Source organism: Balaenoptera borealis (genome assembly GCF_965194805.1).
Source record: "Balaenoptera borealis genome assembly, chromosome: 6".
Taxonomy (NCBI): Eukaryota; Metazoa; Chordata; class Mammalia; order Artiodactyla; family Balaenopteridae; genus Balaenoptera; species Balaenoptera borealis.
The window spans coordinates 61209214-61232915 of NC_138863.1; the positions used below are offsets into that span (position 1 = coordinate 61209214).

At 34.4% G+C, this 23702-nt stretch overlaps 1 protein-coding gene across 10 annotated transcripts in view; it reads right to left on the bottom strand.

The window, feature by feature from the left end:
- Positions 1-20649, bottom strand: part of DYNC1I2 (dynein cytoplasmic 1 intermediate chain 2) — a 50614-nt gene extending 29965 nt beyond the window's left edge. For 5 of the 10 annotated variants that reach the window (XR_014245598.1, XM_082395406.1, XM_082395404.1 and 2 more), the window contains exons 1-3: positions 19060-19195; positions 16582-16699; positions 5593-5683 (exon numbers count right to left, since the gene is read on the bottom strand). Coding sequence is in view for 9 of the 10 variants with exons in the window: in XM_082395406.1 (XP_082251532.1) it covers positions 5593-5683; positions 16582-16699; positions 19060-19188 (338 nt within the window). In the remaining variant the exon portion in view is untranslated. Of the gene's footprint in view, positions 1-989; positions 1050-5592; positions 5684-16581; positions 16700-19059; positions 19196-20105; positions 20215-20239; positions 20398-20485 lie in introns of those variants that run through there. The other 5 variants (XM_082395405.1, XM_082395412.1, XM_082395408.1 and 2 more) reach the window with 4 other exon arrangements.
- Between the last annotated feature and the right edge of the window lie 3053 nt (positions 20650-23702).

Consider the following 23702-nt stretch of genomic DNA (forward strand, 5'->3'; position numbering starts at 1 on the left):
ACATTTGAAGTAATCTAGTATTCTAAGAACAAAATATGAAATAAGAAACTTTATATTCTGATATTTAAGATGTAAACCATATGAAAAGTAAGTCACTCACATATCTGATAAAAAACAGTGAAGCCAACATTAGGAACAAGTTACTAATTTGAGTACATATAGGGTTTAATAGATAAAAATCACAATACTAGAACAAACAAACAAAATATTCTAAGATTTAGGGAGGTAAAACCTCAGTTAACCAAAGCCACTTTTACTGAGAACAAGCAAGCAACTGGGGGTGGGGAAGCCTCAGGGCAGCCAAGAGAGAGGCCTACCAGCTAATGTACAAGAAGCTCATATACTTTTCTTATATGGCCTAATTCAAGGCTTATTAACTCTTAACTTTAGACAGAATTCCTAAAGGTGTTGGTCATATGTTTTAGAAGCTGCAAAATATCAAGGGAAAAGAGCTATCTGAGTCAGGCACAATGGCAGCAGCAAACATTTACAGTTTGCATTGGAGACTAGAATAAATAAATGAATAAATAAATGAATTAATGAGTAAATCAAGAGCAATCTGGAGCCAGGTGTAGAAACCAACAGCTCTGTTCCTCTCAAAACCTTAGAAATCATCAGGGAATTTTAATATAGGAAAATAAATTAATATTCATGTTGAGTAACCTAGAAAAGGTTCAATTACATGTAGCGTATTTATTAGAAAAAGTTTGGGAAGTTTGTAATACATTGTAGAAAAACTTACATCAAAAATATAGAAATAATAAAAGTAATTTGGACATTTAAATGGGTAGACTTAGGGTACCTCTAAAATCAGATACATAAAATATGTCTTTCACAAATGATAAGAGGATAAATGAGGTGTCACAATAAAATATCACTCTTCAAAGTATTACCTGAATATTAGAAATTTAAGCAAAATAAAATTAGGACAATTTCACAAAGAATCAAATTAATTATAAAAGAGGGAAGGTAATAAATCTATTCAATACCCCAAATCGGAATCTGAGTGAAGCTGAAGAACTGATGGATCTGTATCCCAATGCAGCGTCCTAAATGGTTGTAGGACAACCATGAAGCATTAGCAAAAAAGGCCATAAGTTAGTCAAGCAAATACATTCTATGAATAGCTAAAGTACGGTTCACAATTAAAACCCACATGTTCTGGTTAGTACAAAAAAACACCAGGTATCACTCAATGCTCTAGTGCATGCAATAAGCATAATATGGTTAAAGATGCAAACATACAACCTAGAATAGTTAAAAGACAGTATTTTCAGATTTTGGGAAACTAATATTGCATAATAATGGCTAAGAACAGCCAAAACATTAACATCCCAAATAACACATTATTTTTGGATGATAACAAGCTAAGCTATAAAAAAAAACAGTTGAAATTTTAAGTTTCCTAATGAAAAAAACATTAATAAAAACATCTTAGTTAACATATTATAATCTTGCCCAAAGCATTAAATGTGTGCAGGAAATTGTCATATTGGTAAAGGAAATGAGTCAACACATAAGCCTTTCGGTAAGAAAACCAAAGACTATTCCACTGGGATACAAAATAGCTAAAGTTTCCAAAATGTGACCCTTATGTAATTTATGGGTTAAGCACTGCCTTGGGCTTACATGTCATCTGCTTTAGAAAGCAGCTAAAGATTTCTGTCTCTAGGAAAAAGTAGATTATTTCCCCCAGGAAAAATATTTTATGTTCAAAGGATTTACCTAAACTAACTAAACTTATGGAGAATATCAATCCTAAATAAATATTCGGTTGTGTTTTAGCCTTGCCTATTGGGTAAACAACTTACATGGGATCTTTTCCAAAAGATTTAAGGAAAATTTAGTCATTACTAGAATAAAAGCTACTTTATGACACTGGTACTCTTGTAAGGTTAGCGATGTATAAGATAATTATGTACAGTACTGTAAGATGCTCATAGTCCCTATTAAAAGGTTAAGCACAATACATTTGGTGCTACCATCTTAGTCAAATATATTTGTTTCTCACATATATAACAAATTATAATATACAACTAAAACTGCTATAATATTTAAATACAAGAAATGATTTCTATACTTGCCTCTACAATTTATCAGTAAAAGCAATCAGATGAACTGAACTAGAGAAATCCTTCATTTTAAAAATATAAAGAAAGATCTTGGGATTTAAATGGTATTGTGTGTACGCAAAGAAGGAAGAGGCCACAGTGAAGATTTACTTTCTACTAAGCATTGAACAGAAACAAACTTAGGCTTTGTTAAGCCAGAAGGAGTTTTATGAGATGCTCTCCAAGGAATGTTCTGTACATAGCCTTTACATTCTTTAAGAGCTCTAGCTGTTACCAATGACATAGAGCTCCTTGTTGAGGATGTCATTTTAGTCTAAAATCAAGTAAAACTCTACCTCAAAATAGAACCAGTACTGAAAACACATGGCACAACATATGGGATTATATTTGTTAAAGGCATCTGCAGACATATAAAGTAAAATTTCAATATAATCCTGAGACATATAATCAAAAGCCTAAGAGATAAACTGATCAAGAATGGAAAAAAGGAACAAGAGGCATGGATTACTCAATTGAGTAACTGTCAACTAAATTTTAGAGATAACAGAAGTGACTAAGAAAGTGAACTAACATCTTAATGAAATGCAACTTCCCAATCTGCAAAGTTAGAGAAATATCATTTTTCATGGCCTCTTATATATTTATTCATAAATTACCACCAGGCCCAATAGAAATTTTTGGCATTTAGTAATAGTGATTCAGATGTTTTGATATCATACTTGGTAATGTCTAATATGTTTTTTCCTACTCCCTAAGTGTAGTAATCTTAGACTGTCTTGGCCAGCTAATGTAAGTGTATAGGTTTATACCTCTCACACATCTTCATGCATTTTCCTGTTTATTCTTTATCATCATGCCTGCTCAATGGAAGTTCATTCTGTTCGTTCTCAGACTCCAGCATTCTTTTTAAAAGCCACATATTTTAAAATGCTATTGTTTCACTGCCAATAGCACCAATTAATCAACAATATTAATTATCTATTATGGAATCCATAGTTTTCTACTGCGTGTGTATACATATATATTAGGCAGTGAACATACTCAGCCCTCCTGAAAATTAACAATTAAAAATGAGTCTGTGCTCACTAAAAAGATATCAAGTCACCTCATTTAAAAAGAGAATTTATTTCCTCTCCTGTTAAACTTAAAAGAAACTAATTTTCTACTCATTCTCTAATAAAAACAAATACCCCTAAAGATATTTAAATACCTGTTTTCTTGTTTTACATCTTATCATTACAAATCTACACTATAAACACAAGTTAGCACACTATTCTTAGGATTTTTCAATACAGTGAATAGCATCTTTAAATTAATGATGTAAATTAATGAACACTAGAATGCAAGTTTCCCAAAGGCAAGGACCAGGAACATTATTTTCTGTGGTAACCTACAGCATTTAACATTAAATTGGCATTTCAATTAATATGTATTCTAACACAATAAATATTTTTCTTAACAGTTATTTACTTCCTATACCAATTTACAATATTCCAATGGGTCTCTCTAATAATCTCTAGGTTTTCCAATGAAACTTGGGAGGACATATTTTAATTCATACAGATGTTGCTGATGTTGCATTAAAATAATCTTTCTACTCCTATTCAAAATCAAGAACAATGAGTTCAGAATTAACACAGTAGAGTATCTGCATTAAAGTAATATATAATATCAAATAAAGAAATTTTTAAAATACCTTTTTTTTTACCTTGGGAAATGTTTTTATTATGGTAATGTATAAGGGGAAAATAAAACCCTTCTCTTGAAAATGCCACCTGTTTACTAGCAAAGGAATACTAACATATTTGCATAAGAATACAGAAGAACGAAAGTAGGAAACAAATTTAGCCTTTGAAAATGAATTTAGACTAAATAAATTTAGTTTGGAAAAAACTAAAACAGGTTTGGAAAGCACATCTCGAATTCAGACTGGTCAGCCTTTTGTGCCTTCTAATTATTAATGACAACCTGATTATTCAGAAACTGATTAAAGTATTGAGTTTATGGATTAGCTAGCCCCTTTGCTTCTTTTTTCTTGCCTTGTCTTTTAGATGCTCATTACTTGTAACTTCAATCAGAGGTGCTTGGGCACAATGAAGATAAAACTTCCTAGTTTATTTCTCATTAAAAGGTGTGTTGAAGTTTTCCTGAGGAGGACATTTAACTTCCTAGACCAAAATAAGGATTCTAAATAAAGATTCTAAACTAGCTATGTTTAATCTCATTTCAGCTGCCGTTAGAAGTCAAAATGTAAGATGCTGTTAAACAAAGACTTGGTATTATTGTGTGTGTGACAAAGAGAAGTAATAATACTTTTCTCAGTATGATCTTTGGAAAGAAGCTGAAATCTTACTGAACTTTTGAAAATCAAGTCCCAACATGTGGGCAGCATCCTAAAACAAACATGAAATATTGTTTTATAAGGAAGACCCAAGTTCAGGAAAACTTGGCAGTAAACTTTTTTTTTTAATTGAGGTATAATTGACATATAACATTATATTAGTTTCAGGTATATAACATAATGATTTAATATTTTTATATATGGTCAAATGATCACCACAATAAGTCTAGTTAACATCCGTCACACATAGTTACAAAATTTTTTTCTTGTGATTTTTTCTTTCTTTTTAAGACCTGCTCTCTCAGCAACTTTCAAATATACAATACAGTATTGTTAACTACAGTCTCCATGTTGTACATTATATCCCCATGACTTATTTATTTTATAACTGGAAGTTTGTACCTTTTGACCCCCTTCACCCATTTCACCCACCCCTCACCCCCTTCCCCCACCTCTGGCAACCATCAAAAATTTTAGAAATGAAAATAAAAATGAACCAATCTGTTCTCTGTTATCTATGAGCTTATTTTGTTTTATTTTTTAGATTTCACAAATAAGTGAAATCATACAGTATCTGTCTTTCCCTTTCTGATTTACTTCACTTAGCATAATGCCCTCAAGCCAGTAAACATTCTTTTTAAAAATTCTTTAAATTTGTTATTGAAGCCAATAAACACTCTTAATGTTTCCTTAGCAGTTATTCCTTATTCTTGATATTTTATGCATTATTATTTTCTACCTTAATTAGAAATAGTGACTTAATGGAACAGAATTAGGCTGTTTAACTGAATTGTTTAGATTTTCAACTACTGAATGGAAATTAAGCATAATACAGTAGAGAGGTTTTACACTATCTGTACCCAAAACATTCACATAATAACCAATACAAAATTTGCTTAAACAGAAAAATAATTTTAATGAATTAACACTTCTATTTTTAATATAAAATAATCAGCATAAAATCAGTTAACTAGTCAGTACTCAGTTAATCAAGTGTGACAGTAAAATATTGTTTAAAAAAATTTCCCCCCAATTTACAACAAACAATTTCTGTGCCATTTAGATTTCAAAATGTTAGGACTAACTCAACATAACTATTCAGAGTCCCTGTACAGCACTGACAGTATCTGGGCACTAAATGCATTCTATCATTAAAATACTGAAAGAAAATTACTGTACCTAGATCCCACTGCGCCATCTCCAGAGTCTTGGCTTCCAGCTTCGCTTGGAGTGCTCACAGATTTGGAGGATGGAGACATAGGAGGAGGGACTAAATAGTGAAATAGACAGGTATCCGCTGTTACTACACGGAGAGGTTGCTCAGCTTATGACGTTTCAAAAGTAATTTAACATGAAGTAATTAACAAAAAAGAGAAAATAATGGCAAACCAAAAAACAAAAGTACATGAATGAAAATGAACAGTAGAAAGAAGAGGAGAAAGACAAAGTTAACAATGCATGCTGACGATTCATGCAATTTCTCTGGCAAAATGCATTTGGGCTTTATATTTAAAAAAAAAAGCAAGATTATGGAAGGATGCATCTTCATCTCGGCCAACACCAAATGTGGGTACTAATTTTCAAAGGAGAGCATTCCTTCTCCCTTTTCTAATTCTTTGCTTTTAAGATCACCAGATCATTTCTAACTAGTGTCAAATCAAAACTCTGAATTTTGCTTCAGAAGTCATTTACTGTCTGATTTTCTGAGATTTATTTTAAAATGTTCATTTTTGTCAATTTTTTCTTTCAAAAAGAAATTGATGTCTTAAATGATATTTTCCCCTCACCAAAAATAAAAAGGGCCAATTTAGAGAAATGACTATCACTAAAGGAATGGCTCCTTTAAAAGTCCATTAGTTTCCAGCAATTTGGGTGAAAAATGCAAACAGGCCATAAAACAGCATGCCTTCTAGACATGATGCATAACATAAAGTGATGCATGCAACTTAAACAAGGCAAGACTTAATGGTAACGTCCTTACCCCAGTATTCAGAAAAAACTGAAGTGTACAGACAAAGATACAGACACCCAAAATATTCTTAATCCCTTCTTATAGAAAAATACACATTTTTCATAGTATATAAAACAAACAGCAAATGCTTTCCCCTAACTTGCCACTTTTAACATTATATACCAACAGCTGAACGTGCGTATTTCATGCTATTACATTTGTAAAACTTTTTGATTACCATTGCAGGGAGTATAGGAGGATCATCACTGCCATCTTCTGGTTAAATTTTACCATAAATGACCCCAATCCCAAGTATCTTTTTAAAATAATTTTTCAATGTACAATATTAAGTGACCAATATATTTTATGTTGTGCTGCAAGCCCTTCTTTTAATAGTTTACTGAAAAGAAAGTAAGTTCCTAGTTATATAGAAACCAATCTAAAGAAATATGTATTTAATTAAAAGCCTGTGTTTTTGGAATAGTCACATTCACTGAACCCTTAAAATTATGTTTAAATGTTTATACATGCTTCAGTAGAAACAGTGGGTTTGCTCATCTAACAAAATGCACAAGTATAGTATGATGAATTACATCTTAAACATAGATACAAAACTGATCATCCTTATTTTTCAATGCCAAATTCTACTGGAAACCAATAATAAGATTAGAAGAAAAAAAAATCATAGCTAGAATGTTTGTTTCCTGAGATACAGTGGTTAATTCTTGCTCAAATTTCAAAAGACCATAAAAACATAATAAAAGGTTTCTAATTTTGTGATTAAATCTCACAGAAACAATGCTAAAACCAGATTGCCTTCATATAATTCACATCATGATACCACTGTGCTAGGGGCTGCATATATAACTCGTAGCTAAACATGACTTGTATCTGAAGTAAAAGAATATTAATGTCCCCTAATTTCTCTTAGGTTACATTTTTCCTCATCTTTTTGTCCACCACTCACTGTGAGGCTTCCCCTAGGCGTCTAAGTTCCAACTGATACAGGATAGTGGTTTGTCTACTACACTGTAAGCACAAATATGTTTATTAAATTATTTAGTATAAATTACTAAATATTTAGTAGTATAAATTTACTACTAAATATTTAGTGGTATAAATTTAATAAATTTATACTACTACAATGTTTTCATATTAAAGATTTCCAAAGAAGAAATTTTGAATTCTTTAAATTACAAAGTTAACTTCAGGCTTAGGAAAATAATTTTTCTAAGTATACATACAGGAAAGATTTGAGGAAAATAGTAATATTCCTATCAATCTAATTATTTGTGATAAATTATAAAATTCTTTTCCAGTTAATGTTTTCTCCCCTTTCTGGTGACTTCAAATATCTATGATTCCACTCAATATGTTCATCACCAGTATCTTAATTGATTAAGACTACATTAAAAGAAAAATACGTTACCTCAAATCCTTTATGAAAACAGGTTAAATAGTAATTATACATACATAAACACACTAAACTAGCCAATTCTCAAATAAAAGTTTCAGAAATAAAAAATAAATTACATGGGTGATGCAACCAAATTATCACAGTTTCTCAGCCAGAAGCAAGATAAATCACCATAACTTCAAATTGGTAATTAGATAAAAATCTCCATCCCAGAACTATATTCTTTCAACCAAAGACAGTTTTCAAGCCAGCTGATAAGAGACTCATTAAGCACTCAATGTTGTTATCTGGCCCACCAAATTCATCTTTCAATAATAAATAATCTATACCACAGAAGGGATAAACCTAGAAAAAGAAAATTACTATCACTGAAAAAGGAGGAATGGTAATAGGAAAAAAGGGAAAGGTAGCATTATTTGGTGACTACCATATTTTAACCCAATTAGTCTAGAAAAATCAAAGAATACAGTAATTGCACAATAAGGCAATGTCACTATATTCCCAGACTCCAATAAACGACCCCCCAAAATGAATAAAAGCATGCATTCAGGGAGGTTAAAAAAAAACTAAATAACTCATAGTCTCTCAAATCTCAGAAAGGGCTTAATTCTAGAGTTCATTTTTAAAGATGGCTTAAGAGTACAATCAGCTTTAGAAATAACGTAAGTTATTATTAATTAGCTTTCGCCAAATATCTGAGATATGATTTGCATAGTAAGAACAGTGATTCAATCAGATTACCTTTACTCCACAGTTCTGTATATAAAATAGCCTAAAACAAGGCTTTAAAAATGGTACAAAATAAAAGATTTAATATTAACATATACGAGTTAATCATGTGAATGTTTTTAAACTTCTTAGAAGTTTAGAGCAAAGATACCTATTTCTTTCTTAGAAAACCAAGGAAGAAATGTAAAGTAAACTGAAAGACAGATCTACACCATGGCATTCACTGATCATGCAAGTAATACTGAAAGGCTGTGACTCTGATTCTTTAGGACAAAAAGACAACCAAGAACCAAGAAGGCCTTTCCTGCTAGCTTAGATCTTGGCCTCCCCCAAAGATATAAAATTAACACTACTGCCATTTGGCCTGTGAAGGAACAACTAGAAATTTTACAACCACAAAGGACCTGGGAATGTACCTAGATTTAGAAACCAGAGTTAAGTTTGAGTCAACCACTCAGAACTATACCAAAGTCTCAGAGATGAACAAGGATGGTGCACAGCTCAAGTACTTTTTAAGTAGAAAAAAGTCTCTAGCAAGAAGGGGCTCTTGCCAGGAAGAAGAACCTAGAAAAGGTGGACAGCCAAAGAAAGTAAATGTAGGGAGTGGGAGTATTGGCAGAGCACAAATGGGAAGAGAGAGCTTCTGAGATAACCAAAAATTGTGAGGCCTCTTGTAGCTCATCTATCTATGATACTCAGCACTCAAACATAGTCCGAGTTACACAGTAATGCCCTCTTGTGGATACAAGTGCTCCTAGGCTGGAATATTAACATTTAAATATCTGTTTAAGTTTTCATACTTACTCTTTTTGTCCTGAAAGATGATGCTTTAAACCTCAATTCTCTGACACAGATGTAGAGAACAAACGTATAGACACCAGGGGGGAAAGTGGCGAGGGGGGCGGATGGTGGTGGTGTGATGAATTGGGAGATTGGAATTGACATATATACACCAATATGTATAAAATGGATAACTAATAAGAACCTGCTGTATAAATAAATAAATAAAATTCAATTTAAAAAATCCTTAATTCTCTGAAATATTAATTTCTCCCTTTCATATGACATCTTCTCCTGATAACTTTAAATATCCTCCCCTTACCTCACCTAAATGTTTCCTTTATTCTCTTCAATGTAATTCAGAGCATCAGATAAATTTTTTTAAAAGAAATTAATAAAAATAAAATTTTACAGTATTAAAATACTATAAGGAACTGTTCTTAAAAATAGGCTAAACTTGAAAAAATGACTTGATAACATGGAAATCATTCTATCTAAAAATCAGACTTACTAGTTAGAGAAATAAGTGCTAGGGATGTGATGTACAACATGATGACTACAGTTAACACTGCTGTATGATATATAGGAAACTTTAAGAGAGCAGATCCTAAGAGTTCTCCTCACAAGGAGAAATTTTTTTTCTTTTCTTCTTATTGTATCTATGAGATGATGGATGTTAACCAAACCTACTGTAGTAATCATTTCACTATATATATAAATTAAACCATCATGCTGTACACCTTAAACTTACACGGTGATGTATGTCAGTTATTTCTCAATAAAACTGGAAAATTCAGATTTAAAATATTCAAAAGTTATAAGGGAGGGAAATAAATGAAGCAATACTTATTTTGACTACTGAACTTCTTTTGTTTATTCCTAATAAAAAAAATTGATTATCACACTAATCGATGTACTGTGCCCTACTGATACAGACTCAGGCTACAGAGTAATGGACAAAACCTGTTTTCATCTCTTTACAAGATGGTTAAAACAGTAGTTACACATACAAAAAGAGATTCACTTTATTTATTTATTTTTTGATCATCAGTGTTTACTAACTCCACATTTGATAAAACATGTCTTGAAAGTTGTGCCCAAAATTAACTTTCTGAAGACTGGCCACTTAAATTTTGTTAAAAAAAAAAAAAAAAAACAAGCCATACTTCTTTAGTGAAATATTCAAATTTCAATTTCCACTATGCATTTTCCTGAAATTTAAACAAGATTTTGTTGTTATTGCTTTTAAAGCAGATAGCTTTTATTTGGTCTTACCAGGTGGAAAGACACATGACCTAATAATAATTGAACAAACATTTATGTGTCTAGTCTGTGCTGGACACCAGGGATAAAAATGTAATATACTGTCCCTGCTCTCAAGGATCTCTGACAAAAAACAATCAAATGATCAAATAAATAAGAATCTACCAGCAAAGAGAAGCTAAGAGAGGTTTTATTAGCTGTCTCTTTTTTAAAAAACGAATTCTTTTCAGCAGAATTTTTTTTAAGAAGGGAAAATGTCCATTTTAGGTAAAACCAGACTGATGCTTTTAATAAATCCTTTTGAATATTTTAGTGGTGTTTTTATACTTACTTCTACAATTTAAAAATATTTAATAAATACATTTGTAGTGAAAAGAAAAACAAGTATCCATCCTGGGTCATGATATAAAATGTATTTTTATTGTTACTGTCAAGAAAGTTTGATAGCCACTGCTTTCACCTGTATCCCGTATTCTCCAGGCTTAATTTTAAATAAAATACTGGAAAGATCTTTAGACATCTGTGAGAAAACAGAAGGTGGAAAACTGCACAACTCATTTCATGAGGCTACTATAACCATTATAATAAAACCAGACAAAATACAGTAAAAGGAAAAAAACTATAGGTCTGACTCTCTTATGAGTATAGATGAAGAACTCCTAAATAAAATATTAGCAACATATAAGAAAAATATTCTCATAACTAAAATGGGTTTATTCCAGAATGTAAGCATGCTTTGAAAACCTACCAATATAAATTATCATATTAATACATCAAAAGGGGAAAAAAAAGCATATGATCACCTCAAAATATTAGGAGACCTATGAGTCTGTCGTACATATTTTGGTGATTTTAAAGGATGTCGAAATTCTTTGTGAACGTGGGCTGGACTTAGTGACTCTCTTCCCATAGACAGAATGTGGCAGAAGCAATGTCCTCTGACTTCCAAGGGTAAGGATAAAAGGATAGCTTCCTTCCGGCTCTCTTTGTCTTTGGATTGCTCACATTGGGAGAAGCCAGCTGACATGCTGCAAGGATACTCAAGCAGTTAGTTCTATGGAATGGCCCATGTGGATAGGAATTCAGGCCTCCCACTAACAACCAACACCAACCTGCTGGCCATGTGACTGAGCAAATCACATGGCCAGTAAAGCAAATCCTCAAGCCCCAATCAAGCTTTCAGACGATTAGAGCTCTGACTGACATCTTGACTTCAACCCCATGAGAGACCCTGAGCCAGAACCACTGAGCTAAGCTACTACCAAATTCCTGACTGGCAGAAACTGTGAGAGATAAAAAACGTTTATTATTGTTTAAAAAAACTATCAAACCGATACAAAAATAGAAAACTTGAATGGACTATAACCATTAGAAAAACTTGAAACAGTGAGTAACTCCTGCTCTCCACTATCCTCTGGGGAAAAAAGCATAATCTGAGGCAGTTTTACAGTTGAATTCCACCAAGTGTTTAAGGAACAGGTAATATCTATCTTTTACAACTGTTCTACAAAAGAGCAAGAGAGAAAGCTATCCAATTTATTTTAAAACCACAACCATGGTGGCCACTGAACATGAACAGCACAAGAAAATTATAGGCAAATTTCATTTATGAGCATATATACAAAAACCCGAAATAAAATATTATATAATCTATTCTTTAAATACATGGAAAAATTCATCTGCCACACCTGGATGTGACTACTAGTAACTAAAGTGAAAAAAATTAAGTATGATTTTTGCTTTTCTAACAGGAAATGCATTCAGGGTAACCAAATAGCCCTAGTTAGTGAGGGAAACCTCCCCTTTACAGAAGAATTTCAGTCAATAAATGTAGAAGGAATGATGGAATTATAAAAATAATTTTGCAACTCCTAATTAAATAACTGATTTAGAAAAGATTCATCAATAAGTATTAAAACTACTTGGTAAAAAGTTGACAGAGAAATGAATATTTCCATGGTACCAAAGTATCACCTCCAGATATTACTTGCTAGTCCAAAGGGAAAAAAAGTAACTACAATGGAGAAGCCTGGCTGTCACAATTGTAACCCAGCGATCAATCTCAGCATCACTGATAACAACCCAGACATATGTGCTACTGATGTGACACAATATGAAGTACACAGAATCATCTATGAGATCTTCTTGCCAAAGATGTTCAACCTGAAGCTAATCAAGTTTTTAAAATCTAATTTCCAGTTTAGAGGAAATAATAAAGGATAGAGGAACGAACAAAAGCTTAAATGTGAGAAAACCCTCAGAAAAACCCAAAAGGAGAGACATTCTAGAGACCAATTGGCCCACTCTCCTCAACCAGTCGATGACATGGGGCAAAAAGGAGTATGTGTGTGGAGGATCTTCTAGATTTAGAAAGACTAAAAACATACAACTAAATGCAACATATAGTGCAGGAAGGTTTTCAGGGGAAACTTAAGAAACTAATTTTTTTTGAAGGGAAGAAAAATATTGTGAAGCTATGGCTATTTTGAAAAAGATGAAAAAAGAAGGGGCCATTTTCTATATAAGAAATTAGAATATACTAATATAAAGCCACAGTAATTAAAACTGTGTGTTAATAGTATAGAATCAGACAAATGGGTCAACAGTGAACATACAGAGCCCAGGAATGCCCATGAATATATGAGAACTGACTGAATGACAAAGTTGGCATCAGATTATCAGTGGGGGAAAGATGGACTATTTAACAAATGGTACTGAAAAAATTAGGTAACTATATGGAGAAAAATTAGGTTGTATCCCTACCTCATATTATATTCAAAAATATAACACAAATATCTAAAGGTGAAGGCTAAAATAATAAAGAAAATGTAGGAGAATATATTTGTATCCTTAAAGTAGGAAAGGATTTCTTTTCAACGAAAACCAAAAAAAAAAAAAAGTTATAAGTGGTAGATCTGACCATTATCAAAATAAAGGATGTGAACATATCAAAATGAAGGATTCTGTTCAATAGAAGATACTATGATGGAAGCAACCTAAATGTCCATTGACAGAGGAATGGATAAAAAAGATGTGGTACATACATACAACGGAATATTACTTAGCCATAAAAAGGAACAAAATAATGTCATGTGCAGCAACATGGATGGATCTAGAGATTGTCATACTGAATGAAGTCAGACAAAGACAAATATCATATGATATTGCTTATATGTAGAATCTAAAAAAAAAAATGGTACAAATGAACTTATTTACAAAACAGAAATAGAGTCACAGATGTAGAAAACAAACTTATGGTTACTGGGGCTGGGGGGCGGGATGGAAGAAAAGGGGAGGGATAAATTGGGAGACTGGGATTGACACATACACACTACTGTATATAAGATAACTAATATGGACCTACTCTATAGCACAGGGAACTCTTCTCAATACTCTGTAATGACCTATATGGGAAAAGAATCTATAAAAGAGTGGATATATATATATGCATAACTGATTCACTTTGCTGTACAGCAGAAACTAACACAACATTTTAAATCAACTATACTCCAACAAAAATTAACAAAAAAAATACTATGAACAGTTAGTAGATGATAGACTAGGAGAAGATATTTTTTAAAAGACTAAAACAGACAAAGAAGTCCTCCCTTAAGTATACAAGGAACTCCTACAGCAAGGTAAAGAACCCTAATAGTAAATGGGCAAAGGATATGAGTATGCAATTCGTAGAAGGGAAAATCTGAATGGTAAATAGATATATGAAGAAATAGTCAATCTCACTGTAAACAGATAAATGTATATTACATTTTGACATACTACTTTACACTCATCAAGTAGACAAAAATTAAAAAGTTGGATAATATCAAGTTATGTGGATATAGTGAAACAGTTACTTTCTCATACACTGGTAGCAGGAGCGTAAACTTACAGTCATTCTTGCGAGTGGTACGTAGAACCTAATAAATGTAAGTCAGCCTACACACAATAACATAGCAAGTCAATTCCTCAGCATACATTCCAGAGAAACTCTTCCACAGTCCTTTCAAGGAAAAAGAATATATTCTTTGCAGTGTTGCTTGGGATAGCAAAGCAAAGAGACAGAAGCAATCTAAGTGCCTATCACTGGGGAACAGATAAGTAAAATATAGTATATAAAAGAATATTATGTACCAGTCAGAAGTGAATAACTAGATCTATATATAACAACGCAGGTAAACCTCAAATACAATGCTGCTTGAAAAAAAGGAAAAAACAGAGTGAGACATATAGTACAATGCCATTTATATATATAAAACATACACACTTAGATATATGAAATCTTAAAAAATGTCAACACATGTTGGACAGATCAAAAGGACGTATGTTTAAAATCCAAGAATGGGTACTTAATGCAAGACTGGAAAGGACAATGGAATTGGAGATGGGAAATGAGGGAGAAACACACACACACACCACACAACACACACACACACGACACCACACACACACACACAAACTAAAGAACAGTCTTTCAAGAACAGGTGATGGAGGTGGGCCATAAATTGAGAAACCTGAGCAAGTGAATTTAGTGAAACTGAAGTCCTAAAAAGAATAGAAAAGGAAAAAAAAAATCCTACAGGAAAAAAAGAGCTAAAAGCTCAGAAAAAAATGATCACTTTAAGACTATACAGCTGGGCTTCCCTGGTGGCACAGTGGTTAAGAATCTGCCTGCCAATGCAGGGGACACGGGTTCGATCCCCGGCCCAGTAAGATCCCACATGCCATGGAGCAACTAAGCCCATGCGCCACAGCTACTGAGCCTGCACTCTAGAGCCTGTGAGCCACTACCGAAGCCCGCATGCCTAGAGCCCGTGCTGTGCAACAAGAGAAGCCATCGCAATGAGAAGCCCGCGCACCACAACGAAGAGTAGCCCCCGCTGGCCACAACCAGAGAAAAGCCCGCGCGCAGCAACGAAGACCCAACGCAGCCAAAAAGAAAATAAATAAAATAAATAAATTTATTTTTTTAAAAAGGACTATATAGCTAACAAGCAACTTGGTTTAGTTACTAGGGTATTTTTTTTTAACAAGATAAAAGTGTTCTAATTCATTTACTTTTAAAATTGCAATATGCCACGGAAGCTTATTAAATAAAGACAGAAAAATTAAAGTACTTCAGTCTTCAAATTTTACCAATAAGGAAAAGGCAAATAAGCTGAAAGAAATAACAATGAAGCCGACCATGAAAGTAACCAGCTTTTTCATCTTGAAACCTTTTAGAAATTGTAGCTCTAAGACAGTTATGCTGCAGTTCACAATAGGCATACAGCAGATACTACCTCTGGTATTTGTCCCCTGGACTAGATGGAATTAGCCCACAAACTAACCCTGAAATTTTAGGTCCTTAAATGACAAAGGCCATGTCAAACTAAAATACTGTGTAACAGCACCCAGCTCAGAATTATTTTAAGTAAGCATTTAATGCTTTCTTATATGAAACCAGATTGTCCTCAATACCTCTATTATTTCAGCTTTTTGGTCTAGTATTGCTTTAAAGTGAACAGCCCAGAAAAAGAACAAGAATAAGTCAAACTGCTGCCAAAATAAGCTACAAATATTATTTCCCTTACTAGCATTGAGAGCAGAAGGCTATAAGCTTCTCCTTCCACTCCTATACCTTTGAATATTGATGTACTTTTAGAACTTTGATTCACTATACCTCTCTTCGACCTATAGAAAGGATTATAGAGTTAAGATCAGTAATCACAGTCATTTTTGAGCTTAATATAGTATGGCACAGATAACTTATTCAACAAATGTTTGTTGAAATAAATTACTGATTTACCAAGAAAAGTCAATTGGTTTATGTTAATAAATATAGTCTTGCAGCTCTTCTGAACAAACCAAATAACTACATATTAGCACATCTGAAAAAAGTCAATTCCAAATAAATTATAAGATTAATGATTTTTAAGAGACACAAATAAGAAAAATATACAAAATACATTAAATTAACTCATCTCACGTATGTCTGGGCTGAATAAGATATATGCCTATCTCTTATAAATGGATATATTCTTATCCTTACCGATGGGGGATTCTGGAGTTAGCCCCATGCTTTGAAGCAATGCTTCAGCTTCTCTTCTTTTTTTTTCAAGATCTGATTCTTCTTGCACAGGAGCAGCTGCTTCCTTCTTCTGATCAGTCTAAATTTTTTAAGTTAAAAATTTAAGTTTACATATGGTAGGAAACATTTCTGTTTGCAAAAAATACAAATTTTTAAAATAACATGCTAATACTGTATACTTCTGGAGGTGGACTTAGTTTTGAATACACATTATAGTCATTAAATGAAAATCATTCTCAATAGAGTTTTAGTAAGAATCTCCCAATGATATGTATTAAATTGATCCTTTAAAATTTTTTTTTAAATTTATTTATTTTATTTATTTATTTTTGGCTGCATTGGGTCTTTGTTGCGGTGAGCGGGCTTCTCATTGCAGTGGCTTGTCTTGTTGCAGAGTATGGGCTCTAGGCACGTGGGCCTCAGTAGTTGTGGCACGTGGGCTCAGTAGTTGTGGCTCGCAGGCTCTAGAGCGCAGGCTCAGTAGTTGTGGCGCACGGGCTTAGTTGCTCCGCGGCATGTGGGATCTTCCCGGACCAGGGCTCAAACCCGTGTCCCCTGCATTGGCAGGCAGATTCTTAACTACTGCGCCACCAGGGAAGCCCTAAATTGATCCATTTTTATATGTAATCAATGAGTTCTCACAAAAATTTTCTGAACAGATAAATTCAAAAAGTACAGTCAATTTCTATTTATTTACAATATGAAATTGCTATCCATGGTCAGGAATTGTGGAAATCTCACAAATACATAAATACCACAACACTCTGAATAAAAAAAAAAAAGACTGAATCATTTAAGAGATAACAAATTTTAAGTAAATGAACAATTTGATTCGTTGAAAAAGTTCAAATACCTCAAACTTCTTTATGAAGTTTTCATTGTATTTATTCAACTTTATGTAAAGGATGTTTGTCAAAATTTCATCTGAAGACAGGGTTTGTTTTTATTTTATAAACTATAGGTCTTATTTTTATGATGATAAACACACGGTTTGGTTTGGTAAAATTAAAATTTACTCTTGCATAGCACAAAACATTTTTTGTTATTGAAATTTTTGCCAACATTTATTTCAGCCATTTATAGTTTTAGCAAAATCTTCCAGTTAAACTAGATAAGCCTCAATACTCTCAGATCATCCAAAACATCTCAAGTGAAATTTAAGCCTTCAAGGAAAAAGTTTTATGTATACACCTCAAAAATCTATTTCAGCTAGACAACTATTACTCATACAATCGTCTGAGGTAAATTTTGTTAGTCATAATATTCTGATACCATTTTAACTTAAAGAAGTCATCAGAAAATTTCATCAAAATAGCCAAATAGACTATACTATCAAGTAGACACTTTACCTGTATATAACAATATATTAGTAGACTCACTGTTTAATAGTATTATAATTGTAATGTCTCTGGTAATGTTTGATAACCTTTAAATCAGATATAAAGCATGTAATAGATATCCCTTAGGGCCACTTATGGCCATCTTTAGAAAACAAAAACCAAATTTGCCCTCAGCCCTGAAGGGTTTAAGGCTACACATACTAGTTTGGAATGGCTCTGCCAGTCTGACTCATGCTTCTATCAGTTAGCTTTTAATCAAATAGAGAACTTAAAGGTCCAACCCTCTTATAATAATGGATCACAAAAAGGTTCAGAATAAACTAGAAAATTCTTCAAGTACAGGCCTTTACAGTATCATAGCAATGCTGCACATAAATTGTACCTCCAGTTTTTCTTTTTCCCTAAGAGATTCCTAGAAGTCTTGGCTATTGCTTAGGCTATCACATAGAAAAACTTGGTACTAATGTCACACTTAGAACAAACTATCTTAACACTGGCCATTTAAAACATCTATGATAAAAGTATACAAATCTGCCTAAACAGTTTCCATAGAGATAAATGTACATTTCAATACAGGAGAAATTAAAATATCTCCTGCTCAGGGTCAGTGTATATTTGCCATACATGAGGAAGTGGTGATGCCAAAAATCAGAAGATGCAAGTGCCTAGTCCACCTTTATGATAGTATCAAACCCACTACTTGGTAAAGATATTCCAATGACTAACTCATGATAAAGGAGATACGATCAATTTAATAATCCCCTAATCAATTAATAATCTATTCTATATTTCTCTTTGCCATTATTTATTCCAACAACCAGCAGTTCCGACGAGTAAAATATTCAGAGAAGTTCAAAGTCCAAACTAAGTTATGATGTATATGCCATGTTTTATGAGCTATTACAAGGCAGATGCCCCTTACTTTATATAATAAACATATCCCTAGAAGACTAAATATGCATATTGAACTTTTCACCTAAAGTGCTATATTTGCAGTCACAACTGCTGGAATTTTAACTATCCTGAAAGTATTACATAAAGGTATGAGTACTTAAAATCCAATTATTTTATATTATCTTTAAAAAAAAATCAAACATACTTCCTTTTTTTTCCTTTCTTCTTCTTTCCTCTTCTTTTCCTCTCTTATTTGAGCCAACCGCTGCTTCTTACGTTCCAACTCTGCCTTTAATTCACTTTTGTCAGACATGTTTGCGACCTTAAGAAGCATATAATCATTTACAATCATCATTACATTGGTAAAAGCAACACTCTTCAAAAAAAATTAGTCTTTCAAAAAGAGAACTGTCTCGAGAGGCCATGTAGTTCAATGCTATCTAAAGAGAACATATAAACTCTACTTTTAAAATAACGGAAGCATATATATTACTACGACCTGAAAAAAATTATCAATATAAACAAATGTATATAAGAAATAAATACCCAGAATTGAGCACAGTAACTAGCACCAGTAAGCTCTTTAATGTTCACATGCTCAAATTCAACACAATGTCTCTGGCTCTTAGAACAGAGGACACGGGTTGGCATTAAAAGCTAAGCTATATGACACAGGTCAAATCTGCTATTAGAGTTTTGCATTCATCCCTAGAAATTTGATACAACAGGCGGTCACACAGAAAATTTCTATAAATTCTAAAACTACCGTGTAATACTAAGAAGAAGCAAAACACAAATATTACCATCAATAACTATTAAATATACTTTAAGTATGTTTTTAGTCAAAGCCCAACAACAAAGTCTGATCGGATAACTACATACAGCTGACAGGTCCGCTCAACCTCCTACAGGCCGGAGCCTCCATGACTGACATGTTCACTTTCTTAAAACTCCAAGGAAGAGAAAGTCTCAGGAATTTTGTGCTACAACCTCCGCGTTCGGGTACTTTCCAACACACACCAAGTAAAGGAAAACGCTGTCAACGCAAGTAATAGCGATTTTTATTTATAAAATGGAGCAAGGCGAAAAGGAGTCACTTCTCCCCTGGGGTCACGGCCAAGAGGGAGCGGTGCAGGATAGGTCCGGGGGAGGGGGCCTCGAACTAGCCTCGAGGCTCCTCGGGGCACCTCCGGAGGGTCCAGAAGGGAAGGGAGTGGACTCGTCTCCCCTGGCCTCCTTGAGTCACCGCACCTGGCTCTCACCGCCTCTCCTTCCTGGAGCCCGGCCCGGGCGGCGCTGTCAGCAGGAACTGCCAAGCCGCCCTTAGAGTCCTGACGTGAGACACCGCAGACAGAAGGGCCTAGAGGGAAGGACAGTCAACCCACCTGTCAGGTGGTGGGATGGGGAAGAGTCCGCCTGCCAGCAACTTCCCAGTAACGTCCCTCTCCTTTGCCCCCAAAGGCAACAGTCGCGGCCACTAGCTCCGCGGCTTCCCCAAGCACACAAAGAGGGATGGGCGGCGGCTGCTACGGCGAGAGCTGAGGGACAAATGGCTTCACCACAACGAGGTCGCTCCCAGAAAGAAAGGGAGGGGCCCTGCTGCGGGGAACTGTAGCCCCTCTGTGACTTACCTGTGTAAAGCAGAAGCCGAGAGATGAGACAAAGAACCCGCCCAGGGTCCCGAAGTGTTTCCGCTTTGCCAAAACCTGTAAGACTAAGCCTAACAGCCTGGGGCTGGGTAAGCAAACAGCCACCTCGCCTTAAGGATTGACTCGACCAGGGAGAACTACAAGCCCCAGCTACAAGGAAAACCTGCGTACGGCGAGCAATGCACTCTGGGAGTCGTGGTCAACGGTAGTCGCAAAGTGTGCTGGGACATGTAGTGTTCCATAGTCTTTCGATTTCCCACTTTGAGGCCTTCCTTCAAGATTCCAAAGAGAAGCTTCCAGCAGTTCTCCTTAATGTAGTCTTGTCCGCTGGTGATTGCTCACAATGTTGTATGTGTTATATCTTAAGATCTTTGACTCAACATTGGCCGAATGTTTAAGAAGTGTTATTTTCAAGTGGTGAACCTATGTATTACACTGAACATTTGGTGAACACTTTCTAGGATATTTATACCAGTATTAGAAAAAAAACGCCTTATAGAGGTTTAAGCAAAATCTAGAATACAAAATCTAAATTTTGAAAATGTAGTGTAACCTCATTCTGTCAAAAAAATGTGAGAAATTGTCTTTAATTAGAAAAAGATTTGTAAATCTTTACTCAGTTTTCACTAGTGTTCGTGGTTGTAAACTTGCTTAGCTGGGGTGTTACAGTTATGAAAATTAGCAAGAAAACCTCTGATTCCTGTATTTCCTCCCAAATTTCTTTAAATTTAAGTTTCTTTAAATATTCCATGTACACATGGAATATTTATTTGAGCCTGCAAATAAAATGATAACTGTTGCAATCAATGAATCAATAAGAATATGTTAATCAGCATAGCAAATAATTCCTCAGTGTTTTGTTGCAGTGTGGTAGGTAGCATTTGGGTTTTATCTCAAAGAATTTTTTAAAAGAAAGCATTTCATACTATTGGAATCTAAACCAAGCAAGAAGGTTTCCACAGTTTTAGATGTTTTTAATATACAAAAGTTATTGGAATATGAATTTACCAGAAATGTGTGGATTGATACACATTTTTTAAAATTTTATTTAAAGAATTTAAAGCATTATTCAGCAAGAATTAAAGCTGACACCAAAGCAATGTCTTTCTTATATTCTAGAAGGACATTGTCCAAGTCTAGGAGTAATCCTAGGTTTCAAAATCTAAGTCCTTGGGCCTGTGTCTAGTCTTTTCCTTGTCTTGCTCTGCCTATATACAAGATAAATATCTCAGAAATAAATTTGAGAAAGGAAATCCTTCAATTCCAAGACTTTCCCCCATAACCTAAAATTTCAAAGAGCTTTATAACTATACTCCCTTTTTGTTTTCTTTCTTTTTTGTCCTAATATTTAGTTTTCATTTATTAATTTGAAGAATTATTATTGATTACCTATTGTGTGCCAGGAACGGTAAGAGCTAAAATGCATATCTCTGTTCTCAAGGGGGAAGGACAGTCGGGACACTCAGTTCAACTAAGTATTATGATGGGATTAAGTAGGGAAGTGATGGAAAAACTCTGAAAAATAAAATGTTCAGGAGGAGGTGATTCCAGAGCTAAGTCTTTGATTCTGGAAGGTTAAGTAGAAGTTGGCCAAGCAAAGTAGATGCATAAGGTTGCCTTAGGAAGAGGAAAGAATATGGCCAATGTACAGAGGAGGTATGAGATCAGGGACTACTGGAGAATCTGGAAATAATTCAGAATGGCTGTAGGCTAAGACAAAAACTGGGGAAATGAAGCCATAGGCAGGGGTGAAGTCACATATTCCAGTTTAGATTTAGTCCTGAAGATGATGTGAATCCACTGATAGATTTTAAGTAGGAAAATGGTATGATAAGTTTAGCATATCAGACAACTGACCTTTTGAAGTGTCTGAGGAAACGCTGGTGTGCTGGTATTTTCTATTTGGCCCTTGGACTCATTTCCTGCCCTTCTCTGCCAAGCTCATGCCTCTGGGGGTTGACCTCATCTTCTTTGAGGTTGGGTTTAATGAAAGTGAGGCTTAGGTAAGGTTATCAGAAGGCAGATGGAAAGTGAAATTGGCACTTCTTCCCCACGCCTTCTCTCCTTTGATGTTATATCTCTAGCAGTAGCTTCATCCCTCCATGACTACAGCTCCTGCCAGGTGGCCCCTCCTCTATTGCTCTGCCTTTCACTGGGCTCTGGAAACTTTATCTTCTCTCATTGTCTCTTTATCTTCTCCTCTGTCTCTAAGTGTTTCATCAACTCTTATTTGCTCCCTTACCCCTGCTAGCCCCTTTGCAACTGATCCTTTCATTAAAAGACCTTCATTTGAACTATCTGAGTGAACTCTGCTTCTTGCTGAGACCCTTATTGATCCTGCTTGGTTGGAAGGATGGGATATGGAGAGAACAGGCAGAGTAGAGACTAGAAGCAGGGAATGCAGTTGGAAGGCTTTTGGATGGAACCAGAAATTACATGTGTATGAGCCAATGCATTAGCAGTGGGGATTAAGTAAAATAGATTAAAGAAATATTAACATTGTGTAAGACTTTTACAGCAATAAAGCAGACTACCCCAACTGACCTTCCCACTGAAAACAACTAAAAATGAGGATAAAACACCTTCCTTCTTGCTTCAAGAAGTTGGCAAGACAGTAAAGAATACTTAGGATAAAAGAAGGTAGGAATCTTGAGGGCATTTACCTAACCTTGTGAATTTTCACAGCTCTGTAGGGGTCAGAACACAAAAGACAAAGCCCAAGGCCTACTCTAGACTGGGATTTTAAAAAGAAACCTCCAAACACATCCTTGATATAAGAAATCCACTCCTACTCCTGAAGGACTGCCCAACAACTTTGCCACTGAGGTGGGTGGGAATAAAGAGGCAATTCTCTGAGAATGTGCAATCACAAATGGGCCTTCATGTGGATTTTCAGCCTGAAATGTCAGTACTTGGATGGTTCGTAAAAACACAGATGGAAAATTTTGTTTAAAGTTGTCCCAGACTTGTCATGTACTCAGGTGCCTAGGAGAAGCAAACATGAATCTTTTTTATAGGAATCCATCCTTATTCCAGGCTTTGGAGAATTCTACACAGACAAATTTTAAGAAATTTGAGCTCAAAAATCACAAAACACATGAAGAAAGAAGGCACCAAAAGCAAGAGCCAACCAACTAAAAGAACAGATAGCAGAATAAGACCCACAAGGACTTCAGATATTGGAATTATCAGACACAGA